The 15,171-nt window shown below is 40.7% G+C and overlaps 1 protein-coding gene across 5 annotated transcripts in view; it reads right to left on the bottom strand.

Annotated features, from left to right (window-relative positions):
- Nucleotides 1-15,171, bottom strand: part of ATP2C1 (ATPase secretory pathway Ca2+ transporting 1) — an 87,224-nt gene that overhangs the window by 48,698 nt on the left and 23,355 nt on the right. For 4 of the 5 annotated variants that reach the window (XM_050938346.1, XM_050938349.1, XM_050938348.1 and 1 more), the window contains 5 exons: nucleotides 12,250-12,366; nucleotides 9,710-9,799; nucleotides 3,425-3,460; nucleotides 1,059-1,120; nucleotides 258-366 (listed from right to left, as the gene is read on the bottom strand). In XM_050938346.1, coding sequence (XP_050794303.1) covers nucleotides 258-366; nucleotides 1,059-1,120; nucleotides 3,425-3,460; nucleotides 9,710-9,799; nucleotides 12,250-12,366 — 414 coding nt within the window. The remainder of the gene's footprint in view (nucleotides 1-257; nucleotides 367-1,058; nucleotides 1,121-3,424; nucleotides 3,461-9,709; nucleotides 9,800-12,249; nucleotides 12,367-15,171) is intronic. The other variant, XM_050938350.1, reaches the window with a different exon arrangement.

Below are 15,171 nucleotides of genomic sequence, written 5' to 3'. Positions count from 1 at the left end.
TCAGAATCAGGTCCTCCCAACTCCCCCACATATGTTACAGGGAAAATTAATAGCCACCTATATGTATGTGTATCACACACTGCCCAAAAATCTAAATCTTGGAAGCAAAACACTAGCATTCTCTACTAACAAAGTATTACAGCCACTAGACTGTAATAATCTTTGTTCCTGTATATAAGTTTTCATTTACCTTTTCTGTCTCTCCCGCCTCCTTCCCCCTCCAGAAATTGTCTTTTAAAATTGGTTTGAACACATACCTCAAACAAGCGTAGATCAGCAGGGACTTTGTCTCCCACTGACAGGCAGACTGTATCACCTGGAACTAAGTCTCTGGCAAGTGTGTGTTCCACCCTACCTTCACGTACACTGTGGAGAACACATATATAGTCAATCAAAAGTAGAAGTGCATCATCAATTTAAGAATTACTTCCCTGCATTTTGTTTGGGGGCAGAAATCCCTATTACATAGTACTACAGGCAGGATAAAAACGAACTGATTCTAAGTGGATTAGCTCTACATTGCAACCAAAGACTTTAGTTTCAAACAAAGACATCAAGAATAAGATTGTCCTTATAATACTGTGGTGTGAAACAACCTGATTTGCACCATTCTAAGTGTCTTGATACACAGTGATATTTTATGCTTAAGTTAAAAAGCTTTAAAAATTAATTATTTCTAAGGTCAGATCCACTGAATTATAGAAATGGAAGGCTGAAAGGGACATCGAGGGGTAATCAAGTTCAGCCCCCTGAATCCAACTTACACCATTCCTGACAGGTGTTTGTCACAAGTGTTCTTAAAAGCTTCCAATAATGGAGAATTCCACAACCTTCCTTGGGAGCCTATTCCAATGCTTAACCATCCTTACAGTTGGAAAGCTTTTCCTTTAACATGTTCTATAACAGTAACAATTTGACATGCTAATGTGGAATCATAGGGTTATGTAAATTACAGTAAGCTTTTCCCCAAAGCACCTTTACATTCACAGCAGATTAAATTTAACACATAACCAGCCTTGTCACTTAGTTTAAGTTTGAAACAGTAGAAGGCGCCATACCAGTGGCATTCGGGAGGTACAAGTTTACTAAGCTCTTCGAGAGATTTTTCTGAGCGGTACTCCTGCAGTGAAATAAAGATGCAATTAGAGGAGAGAAAGCCTTTGAAACTGACCACAAATAATGTGTGAGAAAAAAAAATTACTGATCAACAGGTTTGTTTGTTTTCTGTAAAACTGTACCTACTACTTAAGCCAGCCTTATGTATTAAAGGTAGTACTCAGAGAACCCAATCAGGCCAAGAGATACTAGGTGTTGCAAAGACTATTCCTGGGGGGATTCTGCACCACTGCAGGGGGTGTAGAATTCATATAGTCTGCAGATTTCTTTGATCCCCACAGAAAAAAAATAGAGAAACAAAGAAATCTGAGGGGAATACGAGCTCCGTCCCCGGCAGCCTGGGGACCTCTGTTCAAGCATCAAGAGCAGCCAGCAGAGCGTAAGCCACAGTGGTGAATGGGGGCAGGGAGGAGAATGGATGTGTGTGCAAAGGAGCGAGAGACAGTCTGTCCCTCTAACTTGCTATTGCACCGCGCCAGGGCTTTGGGCTCTTTGGAGGTAAGCATGAGGCAGGTTCTGTCCCCTGAGGCAGAGCAAAAACATAGCAACCTGCCCTCATAGTTGTCAATGTTCCATTCTCAGGGCTTGGCTACACTGGCACTTTACAGCGCTGCAACTTTCGCGCTCAGGGGTGTGAAAAAACACCCCCCTGAGCGCTGCAAGATACAGCGCTGTAAAGCCTCAGTGTAATCAGTGCCGCAGCGCTGAGAGCGCGGCTCCCAGCGCTGCAAGCTACACCCATAGAGGATGTGGTTTACATGCAGCGCTGGGAGAGCTCTCTCCCAGCGCTGGCGCTCCGACCATACTCACACTTCAAAGCAAAGCACTGCTGCGGCAGTGCTTTGAAATTTCAAGTGTAGCCATACCCTTAGTCAACTCCCCCAGGAGCATAAAACGTGTAAAGGAGCCTTAAAACTTTTACATTGACAGAGGAGTGTAAAGGAGCATTATTGTAAATGACAGTAAGGGAATCCTCAGCTAGGAAAATTATGTACCTTCTCGCTTTTTTCCTGTGTCAGAATGGCACAATGGGGTTAGATTTTTTTTTTTTTAAAATGGGTAAGCGAGAGAAAGACTTTGAGGGCAAATAAAATATGTTTATTAAGCAGTCAAAACATCAGGACAAACAGAATCAAGCACTTCCCAAAGTAGCCAACCAGGATTATAACTGCAATGCAGCGTATTCACTACCAAGTATTTGTAACCTAACTTTCTCATGTTCAGGAAGTGCTGAATAGTGGTCACCTTTCTCCTGTATTTAGTTTACATCAATTACCAAAATAATTGAAAATGGTGTGATTATATTGCATTATTTTGACAAATAAAATATTTTACAGAATTTTTAATTTTTTGGCAGAATTTTTAGGTGCTGAATTCTCCCAGGAGTAAAAGAAAAATATACTGCAAGCCTTGACAAGCTCATGATCTTAATATATTGCTAAAGAATCCTGTAGGTTCCTTCCTTTATCCTTTAGTACTTTGTTCTTATTAGAGCAATGCTTCCAGCAAGATTAAGTTACTGCTGAGATAGTCCTTTCACTGAGAGTTCATGTTTTCAGTGGTTTAAACTGAAAAAACTCTGAGCTGAAATTTTTTTGATGGTTCTCAGCTCAGACGCTATTTTTGGAACTACTCTTATGTTTGAATTACAGTGTCGAAAACTAGTCCATTTTCTGTCATTACAAAAATAGACAGTTTACACTTTTGGAGATCAGATGCTATAAAAACTCAAGTTTGTATTTTGTACGTAACTTTCAATGCGAAAAAATACTTTGTGAAGTATGATTTTTTTCCCCCCAGTCAACTTTTTCAAGATAAAAAATGAAGACTGCTCTGAACATGATGTCCATATAAATTTAGAATAAAGTGTTTGCATCAGTATGGTATCTGATCAATGAAAAAACAACTTGCATTGAAACAGCCAGGGAAGTCCATACTTTAGGAGCTACCAGTCTGTTAAGACAAACCTATTGTGGTCACTGAAAAAAAAAGAAAAACTATATAGTCAAAAGTCTATTTTTTGTACTGCTATATCTATTAGTGTTGTGATTTTTTGACAACGTAGTTAAAGCAGTACAGCTCCCATAGAGTGGACACAGCTAGTCCTGTGTAAGTGTACCACTCTAATTACACAGATTAAAGTGGTTTGTTTATGGACAAGATCTAAGGTTGTTATGAAAAAAATTGAGAAGCATGGACAATCTTTGTCATTCACAATTGCGCAATATCTCCAGGACAACTCCAGCAATTGCTTACATAGAATTTATAAGTATTAATGTAATTTAAGTTGGCAAAATAGAGTTCTTACCTGAACAAAGGCAACGGTAACAACAATGAGTATTGCCTGAACAGAAATAAAAGCAATTAATTTTTTGAAATTCCAAATATCAGGTAAACCGTCGTATTAGCTCTAGCTTATTATATTTGCCAGTACATGCAAAGCTATCCTACCTGAAACAGGTCCATTATTTAAAAAATAGGCAACTTATACAAGTTTTATCATTATGTTGGGGGAGTATCTAAAACTTTCATGCAATTGGCTTACAGAGAAACAATTTCAAACACATAGGCAGATACATGTTTTGAACAAGGAGATTGAGAGTTTGGAAAAAAAATTGCTGTTTGTGCCACATTTCTAGAAGGTGGCAACAGGCAGATGTACAAAGGTACCTGAGAGGTACATAGTCCAACTGGTATATGGTCATGTTCTTTTCACTTATACCTATATGAATGAAGATTGATTACAAAAGTGCTGGAGTTATGTACTATAACTACTGGAAATAACCAGTTAACCAAGATACTTACAACTTTGCAACCAGAAATGATATTTAATTACTCTAAGGAATATATTTAAGCCTTACTTTTGAGATATTCGTATATGTTTTGTAAACAAAGCATTGTGTATTTTAGTGTGAAATGTATATTTTCTACATCCCTTCATGGCATGGTTACTCCCCAGCAGTACTGATTTTCTTGTTGAGGTTCTGTGTACTATTATAGACAAGTTACTCAAAGTTAAGGGGCTGGATAGATTTTCTGCACTTTCATCTAAAAAGTTATTACAAAGCCTCTCTAACAACTTCCAGAAGAGTGTATTTTAGCAACCACAAGATTAAGAGGTGGATTAACTAGGAGGAACCAGAAACAGAAAAACAATTATGAAGAGGTTTAATTTAGCTGTAATTGTTCTCTGTATCCTTAGGTAATTCAGCCCCCATGTTCACCCACTGATAGCCACAGGTACTCTTCTGATGCTAACAGACGTACTGGAGCATGAGCTTTCGTGAGCGAATACCCACTTTGTCGGATGACATGCATCCGACAAAGTGGGTATTATTCACCCACGAAAGCTCATGCTCCAATACGTCTGTTAGTCTATAAGGTGCCACAGGACTCTTTCCTGGTTTTACAGATCCAGACTAACACGGCTACCCCTCTGATACTTCTGATGCTGTATTGCAGAGACTACAGCCACCTCTGTTCCCTTTTTGTTTACCTTGCTCAAAGGGACAGATACACTAACACCATCCATTAAAATCCCAAGGAGAATGGTCAAGTCTAATTGAATTTTGATTAAGTACACACCTTATTGGTAGATAACAGAATTAGATGTCCATGTAGAGCATTAGATACAACAGAACATCCCAAGTGAGCACTATGCTTAAACTACAGAATTGCATATTTTGTCATCTTCAGATAGAAGTCACCAGATTTTTAACACCCAAAGCTGCATCTTTCTATCTAACCTGCCAGAGTTAGCACTAGAAGTAACACTTCTTAGGAGAAAAAAAAAGTCGGTGGTGAGCCTAAAACCAGCTCAGTTTTGTACCTGCCACCTGTTGACCTCTGATATAAAGGACACCACAATTTACCATTGTTGTATGATGTGTACTCATTGCCATGTTTGTCCCAAGTTATTAGGAGAGACAAGGTGGGTGAGGTAATATCTTTTATTGGGCCAACTTCTGTTGGTGAGAGGGGCAAGCTTTCAAGAGACAGAGAGCTCTTCTTCAGGTCTAGGAAAAGAACTCCCAACATCACAGCAAAATGCAAGGTGGAACAGACTGCATAGTATAAGGGCCTGAACTTTTTTTTCCATGTTAGTACGCTATCAAGTTCTGTGGTGGGGCAGAGAAGAATTCTTCTACAGTGACGCCACCACCTATAATTACCACGTCCCCATCAACAGTCATAAGAAAAAGGAATCTGACTGGATACCACAGAGCAGATAAAACCACACTCTTGATCATTACATTGATTGCTAGAGAAAAAAACTGGACTGCAAAATCCTTAATCACATCCACCATAATCGCTCCACCACTGAGGACAGCCATACAGTTCCTGAAATCTAGCCACCAGCTAACGATCAAACCAGCAGACAAAAAGACACACCATTATAGTCCTCAACCATGATGACTATGTTAATAAGGCCATCCAACAACTCTCCTATAGCACTTACTAGAAAGAACCACACCACAATTTACCCAGGAACTTAAGGATACCAAATCCTTCTCCAAACAATGCTAAGAAAGACTCTACAAACTCATTCCCCACAAACCCACCCCAATGACTTTCTATATGCTTTCCAAGATACAGAAACAAGGGAATCCAGGCAGACCCATCATATTGGACCACAGCACTCTTACCATTCTCAAACCACTCAAAAAAAAAAAAAAAAAAAAAAGGAACGGGGCAGATTCTTCTACAACACAACTGACTTCCTGCTCAAGCTCCACAATATTAAAAATCTCCCTCAAAACACCATCCTTGCCACCATAGATGTCACTTTATACAGCAAACATCCCTCACAATGATGGCATAATTGCCTACTTCAAATATTTGCAAAATGGATAAGTTTGGTGATGTTTAGGGTGGATATCTGAGGGTTATCCATTTCATCCTCACCCATAACAATTTTACATTCAACAGTAAACTTTGTCAAAAACCATGGAAACAGTCACAGGTGCTAGGATGGCTCCCCAATATGCCAGCCCCCTTTGAAGTAATAGTTCTGCACAAATGCACCATGAAAACACTGACACCGCAAAAGGTACATCAACGATATTTTCATCCTCTGAACAGATGTCAGACTCCCCACAACTTCAACCACCACTGCCTGTCTATTAACCTCTCTGGATCACTCCTACACTAGCATCAACTTCCTGGACACCACAACCAGCTTTAACAATGGAACTCTACAGACAACCACAAACAAGAAACCCACAGACCACCACACTTAACTTTGTAGTTCCACTAGCCATGTGAAACTCAAATCAGTTATCTACAACCAGGCACTCCGATACCATAGAATATGCACCAAAGTCCAGTATATACAACTTGACACATTTAATCACCTTTGCCAAACAAGGATACCACCAGAGAAGTAGACTCAGACTGTAGGGTCAGAAGGGACCAATGTGATCTAGTCTGACCTCCTGCACAAAGCAGGCCACAGAACCCTACCCATCCACTTCTATAACAAACCCCTAACCTATGTCCGAGTTATTGAAGTCTTCAAATTGTGGTTTGAAGATCTCAAGCTGCAGAGAATCCACCAGCAAGTGACCCATGCCCCACACTGCTGAGGAAGGCGAAAAACCTCCAGGGCCTCTGCCAGTCTGCCCCAGAGGAAAATTCCTTCCCGACCCCAAATATGGCGATCGGCTAAACCCTGAGCATGTGGGCAAGACTCACCTGCCAGCACTCAGGAAAGAATTCTCTGAAGTAACTCAGATCCCATCCCATCCAACATCCCATCACTGACCACTAGGCATATTTATCTGCTGGTAATCAAAGATCAATTGCCAAAATTAAGCTATCCCATCATACCATCCCTTCCATAAACTTATCAAGCTTAGTCTTAAAGCCAGATATGTCTTTTGCCCCCACTACTCCCCTTGGAAGGCTGTTCCAGAACTTCACTCTTCTCATGGTTAGAAACCTTCATCTAATTTCAAGTCTAAACTTCCTAGTGTCCACTTTATACCCATTTGTTCTTGGGTCTACATTGGTACTATGCTTAAATAATTCCTCTCTCTCTCTCTAATATTAATCCCTCTGATATATTTATAAAGAACAAGCATATCCCCCCTCAGCCTTCTTTTGGCTAAACTAAACAAGCCAAGTTCTTTGAGTCTCCTTTCATATGACAAGTTTTCCATTCCTCGGATCATCCTAGTAGCCCGTCTCTGAACCTGTTCCAGTTTGAATTTATCCTTCTTAAACATGGGAGACCAGAACTGCACACAGTATTCCAGGTGAGGTCTCACCAGTGCCTTATATAACGATACTAACACCTCCTTATCTTTGCTGGAAATACCTCGCCTGATGCATCCTAAAACCGCATTAGCTTTTTCAACGGCCATATCACATTGGCGGCTCATAGTCATCCTGTGATCAACCAATACTCCAAGGTCCTTCTCCTCCTCTGTTGCTTCCAACTGATGCGTCCCCAATGTATATCTAAAATTATTATTAATCCCTAAGTGCATGACCTTGCACTTTTCACGATTAAATTTCATCCTATTACTCCAGTTTACAAGGTCATCCAGATCTTCCTGTATAATATCCCGGTCCTTTTCCGTGTTAGCAATACCCCCTAGCTTTGTGTCATCCGCAAACTTTATTAGCACATTCCTGCTTTTTGTGTCAAGGTCAGTAATAAAAAGGTTAAATAAGATTGGTCCCAAAACCGATCCGTGAGCAACTCCACTAGTAACCTCCTTCCAGCCTGACAGTTCACCCTTCAGTACGACCCATTGTAGTCTCCCCTTTAACCAGTTCCTTATCCACCTTTCAATTTTAGTAGGCCACATCATGAAACAAGCCACCCAAATACACCAAGAGAACCTGCTTCAAAAACACACCTGACTGCACACCTACCACCCCACATTGGAACCCAGGTTCAATGGGAACCCCATCCTGAAAGAAATTTTTCCTGAAACCTCCCCCCCCCCCCCAACATCTCCATCAGAAGCAAACTCCCCACAAACCAGGACACAACCACTTAAAGAGGCACCAGACGCTACCAGAACAGATGCAAAACCTGCAAACATATCTCCACTGATACAATGGTTAACACCCCCCTCATACATCTTACAAGACCCATGGATCCTACACATCTGTCACAATACATGGTGCACCTCATTCAGTGCACTAAATGACCTAACCACTGTAGTGATTGTCTAGTTTTACCCACATACTCTTGAATGAACCAACACAGGAAAATAAGATAAAACACTTGAGCATGAACACTTTACACAAAGCAAACACCATATATCTGACCTTTCAATCCTGATCCTGAAAAGAAACCTGCACAACAACATTTTCAGAAGACAGGCCTTGGAGCTTAATATTGTGCTAGACAACAGAAAAATCATGGACTGAACAGAGACACTATTGTAATAAGTCATAAATCCAATCTGTAACCACTAACCCTCTTTTTGTCTCACGACTGCAGAGGTGTTAATGGGCCACTATCTTTGCTGCAACACTGAGTTCCCTTTCCCAGACCTGAAGAGCTCTCAGAGGACTCAAGCTTGTCTCCTCACCAACACACTGATCCAATAAAAATATTTTTTTTAAACCACTTCACCCACCTTATATCACAATTTACAACGTACTTAGGACACCACTTTTTTGAAAGCAACAATGAATCCTGTGGCACCTTAAAGACTAACAGGTGTATTGGAGCATAAGCTTTTTGCATGGTCTGATGAAGTGGGTATTCACTCATGAAAGCTTAAGCTCCAATACACCTGTTAGTCTTTAAGGTGCCACAGGACTCATTGTTGCTTTTTTACAGATCCAGACTAACACGACTACCCCTTTGATACTTGACACTTTTTGAAGTCACTAGAAGTGACAATTTCCTCTTTACTGCAGACAGACAAATTAGCAAACAGACAAATTAGCAATATGTTATTGGCCCACTAGCATATTGCTTATTTCACACTTATCTACAGACTTCTACAAAGGCTTATTTTTTCTGGTAGCATCTTTTGCTCTCTTTCTGGCTCGATGAAAATGAGTAAAAATTGAAATGTACTTTTATGATGCTGATGACTCTAGATTGCATCTTTCAAAGAACTTAACATACAAACAAGGAGTCTCTTAATAGGTCACTGACAGGAAGCATGGTTCAATTGTGTAATGCAGCCACAATTTAGGATTAAAGGTCAGCAAGATTTGGAACATATATCCTATCAAAGAGAAATACTGGACAGACTTATTGCTACCTTGACAGTTGCAAACAAACATGTCAAACACTTTCAGTATTTTTAGATCTGGCATTTGTTTTAATTTAGTAAATGTTGTCCATATACTTTGAGAGCTAGTCAATATATTGGTCAAACATTTTAACAAATGCAAGATCTAGTTTTATTAACTGTACATTGCGGAAAAGATTTTCCATTTGCAATTAAGAATAGGCTGTTATTGAACATGTAACTTGTCTTATAAGTTAGAAAGGAGTGATACAGTGCACATTAATTTAATATTCCAGTGTTTTCCAAGCTAAATGCCAGTTTACTGGAACCTAATATCCATTTTTTAAAAGTGAAACCCAAAGACAAGGTAAATTTCAGTTTCTTACCACGGTGATACTGACAGCATCATCAAACTGATGCATTACAATACTGATGACTGCAGAAGCCAGGAGAAGCATAATAAGAGGGTTTTTAAACTGAAAGTAAAAAAGGAAAAAGTAATTCAGTAACACTCTGGAAGAATAATTACTAACACTCCCTCTTGCAGCAAGTTTGATATGTTGCCCTTGGATGAAGTTGAACTAATTGAACCAAGTTTCTGTTTAGATGAGTGGTTTAGAAACAGGTCTTCAAATGGTAACCGAGATTTTGCTAAAACATGTGTGATCTTCTTTAATCTCTGAAGGGACCTGAATGGCTCTCTTGGCAGGAATACAGAAATTCTTAACAGTATGTAAGACAACAGTGGATTTGGATATGGAGATCTCTTCATTTCCATCTTCCCAGGATGAGTAATTTTTTTGTATCTGTTTTTATTACCTTTTAAAACTAGACTGATTTGTATTGAAAGACTTGTTAAAGATGTTTGAGCGGGATTCAAAATGCTTTAAAATTAGGGAAGACAAACTTGGTTCCCATACTTTACCATGTCAAGGTAGAAATATGCATTTAATTTTCAATTCATGTTTCTTATTTTATGGTACATCCAGATTTCTTGTTAGATACACACCATGCTTGCTTCAGATCTATAGGAGCCATAGGCGTTGATTCCGTGGGTGCTCTGGGGCTGGAGCACCCATGGGGAAAAACTGGTGGGTGCTCTGCACCCACCAGCAGCCACGCTCCCCACCCCGCCCCAGCTACCTCACCTCACCACCTCCTCCTCTAAGCACGCCGCGTCCTCGCTCCCAGCGGTTGTTGCTGCAAAACAGCTGTTTCATGGTGTAACAAGCTGTGGGAGGGAGGAGGGAGAAGTGGGAACACAGCGCACTCAGAGAAGGAGGTGGGGAAGAGGCAGGGAAGGAGTCCAATAGGGGCAGGGAGGGGGTGGAGACTTTAGGGAAGGGGTTGGAATGGGGGCAGGGCAGGAGCAGAGTTGTCTTTTTTTTTTAATTGTCTTATCTTCTTTGGGGTCCATACCTTTACACACGGCGTGAAAAATTTACCCAAGAGTCTTATTATATATTTATCATATCATTATACATCACCACCTAGAGGGGGTGATTTACGTTCACATTTTAGCCTCCAGAGAACTCTTAATTATTCCAGCTCCAGTTTGGTTAGACTACTCATTCATGAACGTGTGATTCAGAAACAGATTATGTCTAACACCTTTGTGCACTGCTCAATAAAAGGCCTCAATATATAAACCAGCTATTTTACACTACAGGATTCCTAACTGATCACTGTACTAAGTTTACCCACTTCTATGTTTGTACCAGAGTAAGGCCATGAAAGTGGAGAACTGAAGACTAGAGAGCAATCTTCTTTACAAAGTACTAAAAATTAAAACCCAGTGGAGGGAACAACTGACAAAGGCTTCTAGGCTAAGGTGTTCTTTGCAAACAACTCGCACTTCAGATCACTCACTACACCAAATACACGATACAGGATATTTATCCATAAAGAATAATGCATAAGATATCTACAGAAAGCTCATTCCTGGAGAAGATTCCAAATTATTGTGAGATGTATACATGGGTAATATTTAAGAAATAATGTATTTCTATTGAAAATATGCTTTATGGACTTTGAATTAAATTAGTCACCAGGGGATAAAGTGTCTTGGTGATGGCTCATTTGGGGTATCACCCTGTCCTGTTTAGCCAGTGATGCAACGCAAGGCTCAATTGTTTAGCCTTGCACAAACACTAAAACTTTCAATCAGAGACGACTGCAAACAATCAAGATCATTTTAAGATAAACAAAAAGGAATTATAAAACAAGACAAGGGTTCACCCTGTTTGTGAATAGAATCAAAAGGCTGTTTTCTGTGTAGCACAGAGGAAGGAAGGAGAAACACTCAATGCATTCACTGAGAAACTCTTTGTAGAGCAGGGGTGTTTTCATTAATGTTTAGATCCCGGTTCTTGGGAAACCAGCCGTGTCTGAATAATTTTTTGCGGGGGGGGGGAGGGGGGAAGAAGGAGAGAGGAAAAGAACCTACTTTGAGATAGGAAAGGTAACTTTATAAATAAGGATAGAACCAGGTTTACTTCGTTATTTTTATTGTAGCCATTTGTATCCATCACAGTCTTGTTTCTACTCAAATCTTTATTCTCTTAGTAAAAGAAGAATAGGTTTATTTATGAATGTTCACAAGTGCTGTGTAGTTTATAGGAGTGGTGACTTAAGACAAAACTGGTAACCTGTACCTTTGGGTGCAGAGGATCTGGGATTTCTGCAAGCAGCCAGTGTCAGTGGCTGGATATTACAGGGAAGCAATTCAAAGGGACTCAGGAATTGGTGTGTACCTATTGTTAACCTGCAAGGCAAACATAGGGCTTGCATAGCCCAGAGGAGCGTGCTTGAGCAACTGAAAGGCTGAATGAGCGACTGAATGCCACCAGCCACAGGCAAGACTCCCTCTCACTGAGGTCAGGGGGGTAACAAAGTGACAGTCCATGAGAAACTTCCACAAACTCACCTGAGAAATGTATTTTTTCCATAGTGGCTCATCCTCACTGATATCAAACTCATTCCATCCATGGAACGTCCGCCTATGACAAACTTCACAGTTTTTTAAGCCATTCTGAAGATCAGCCTATTGGAACATGGAGAGAATGTGCAATTACTGACTCCACACATAGCACATACTGGTGATAAGGAAATAAAAAAATGGTGGGTTACAAGCAGCAGCAAAAAAGTTAAGCTCTTCAGATTACACAGGGATGGCATATTACAAAACAGCTCCACATCCATAACAGATTATACCTCTTCTCTGCAAAACCCCCTCATCCCACCCAGATAGATTGCCAAAATGTATTCAGAATTCAGGCTCTTGAGGATTAGGTCAGGGGCTTAGTGACTCAGCTTGTCAACAATTTGAGAGTGATCATATTCTGAAAGTACTGGGCCCTTACTGGCCAAAAACTCCATCCACTTCATATTAACCAAGAGAGCATGTGCACCTTTGGAATCAAAGCAGCAGCAAAAGACCATGTACCCTGAAAGTTGACCCAAGATTTACAGACAAAAGCCTGGTCAGAGTTAGCACCCTGAACAAGGAATTATGAGATTGCTTCAGCCTCATACTGTTTTCCCAGTCCTCCTTCCTCCTCCTTTTCTTCAAAGCTTAGCCAAATAGTCAGTCGTAGCAATCGTTTGCCATTCAGCTCGGTCCATTCCTGCACAACCACAAAGGCCTGACAGCCTGAGAGGCCAATATCGGAACACACTTGATGAACCCATGTAATAGGGAGGGGTCTGCCTGTGCACCGCCTCCACCCCTCGGTTGTTGGAATTTTATCCTGGATGTTACAAGACACCCAGAGAACAGCGTTCACTGGGATGTCTTGCGGCATCCTTGTGACATGTCTGAAAAGCATAAGGCTTTGGCCTCTATAGTCTGTAGGCTCAAGCGACCATAACCATCTGTATTACAGATGAAGTCATTTCATTTTACGCCCAATATACAAATGACATTGTCTGGAAAGTCTCCAGCTCTGTCCGGTCTGGGCAATGTAGTGTCCATGTTTCACAGCTGTACAACAGTATGGGAAGGATACAGCTCGAATAAATCCTGAACTTAGTTGTCATACTAAGATAATGTTGATTCCATATCCGTTGTAAACGGCTCATGGCAGATGCTGCGATGCTAATCTGATGGAGAACCTCTGTGTGAGAACTGAAGCAGCTGTTAAGTATAGAACCCAGATAGCAAAAGCTAGAAACTGATTCTACAGTTTTGTTGTTCAAAAGAGATTGGAGTCGCGTGTGGACCTCGTCCTAAATTTTTGCAGTTTTGTCTTTGACCATGAAACAAAGAGACTAATCTTAGCTGATGCCTCCTCCATATGCTGGAGTGCCTCACAAAACCTGTTGGGGCTCTGTAGTCAGCGCAGTCAAGGTCTATGAGCGAGAGATCACCAATCTCAATGACTATGGACCTCGTGAAATGCTACATTATGAAATCCATTGCCCGATAAAAGTGTGCAGGGGCCAAAATGCAACTTTGCCTAAACGCCAGATACTGACTTAAAAGGCGCTGACATCCAGTTCCCCAGATGAACACAGGCACTGATTTTATTATACAGCTCTCTAATCAAGTCCAGCAGAGTGGTAGGGACATCTATGCCCTTCAAGGCCTTCTGTAACGTGACACTGTCTACTGATTCAAATTCAGCCCTTAAAATCAACATATGCTGCATGCAGGGGTTTCCCTGAACCCGCGATGCATCTCTGACAACAAGCAAAGGGCCAAAATGGCATCTAATGTGGACCTGTTCCTCACAAAACCTGACTGTTGGGGATGACACTGCTGATGTAGCAAAGGCTCCAGGTGTGCCAGCAAAACATGCTGGAACACCTTCCCTGCAAGGGAGAGCAAGGTGATCAGCCTGTAGCTCTTACATTCACTGCATGGTCCCTTGCCCTTCTACAGTGAGATCACAATACCATCCTTCCAGTCGGCTGGCAGGGTTCCAGTTCTCCACACCAGAGGAAAGATGGCCAGAAGTGATTCTGCTACAGGATCAATAGCACATTTTAGCAGCTCTGAGGAGATGCCATCAGCACTGGCTGCGCGTCCGTTTTTCAGTTTAGAGATGGCATACTTTACTTCATCCAGTGTTGGTGCATCGGTACAAATGTCTGGATCCAGAACCGCAGTGACTGCCAGATCATCCAACTCTGAACAAGTGTCAGGTGGAGGATGGTTCAGGACACTGTGATAATGTTCCACCCATCCTGAGGGCTGCTAAAGTGTTTTAAGGATATTTGGGGGATAGGTGAAGGAAAAAAAGTAGTGCAGAAAATATGGTGTTTCACAAAAAAAAACAAACAACCTTTTCTGTCGATACAGAGCCAACATTCATGGCCTTACAGAGCTTGCACAACTCAGAACACTTTAAAGTTGACCAAGTCCTCAACACACACTGGATTCTTAAATAATTCAAAAAAACTTGATCAATTAACACAATGGCTATTAGATGTCAAACTAAACTGTCTAATGTAGTCAAGTTGCTACAAAATATTTCAAGAGCATGTGTACAAATAGACATTATGCCAGTGCTTCCCAGGAGGAGGAGGAGAAAAACATTTCTTGGTAGAATACAAAAAAAGTGAGGTCTCACAAGCAACTGGCACTTCCAATGCAAAATATTTGCCTTTTTAAACTAAAACAGTCAAATTTATAATCTTATTCACATATAATTGCAGATTTAAGTCACCGCCAAACCTGACTGATAGATATCTGCTTCAAGAATAATGTCTACGAAATAATTTTAATAAAACTATTTAAGAAAAGTCATAAAGGAAAAATATTTTTAAAAGCCTTTAACATCTAATTAAGTTAGAAAGCCTAGTCTTAGCAGTTTGTAAAGAGAACTGAGCAATTCTGTTTATTTTT

Source organism: Gopherus flavomarginatus, chromosome 2 (assembly GCF_025201925.1).
Source record: "Gopherus flavomarginatus isolate rGopFla2 chromosome 2, rGopFla2.mat.asm, whole genome shotgun sequence".
In the NCBI taxonomy this organism is placed as follows: domain Eukaryota; kingdom Metazoa; phylum Chordata; order Testudines; family Testudinidae; genus Gopherus; species Gopherus flavomarginatus.
The sequence above is the reverse complement of the archived record's forward strand: the minus strand, read 5'-3'. Positions and strand labels throughout refer to the sequence as shown.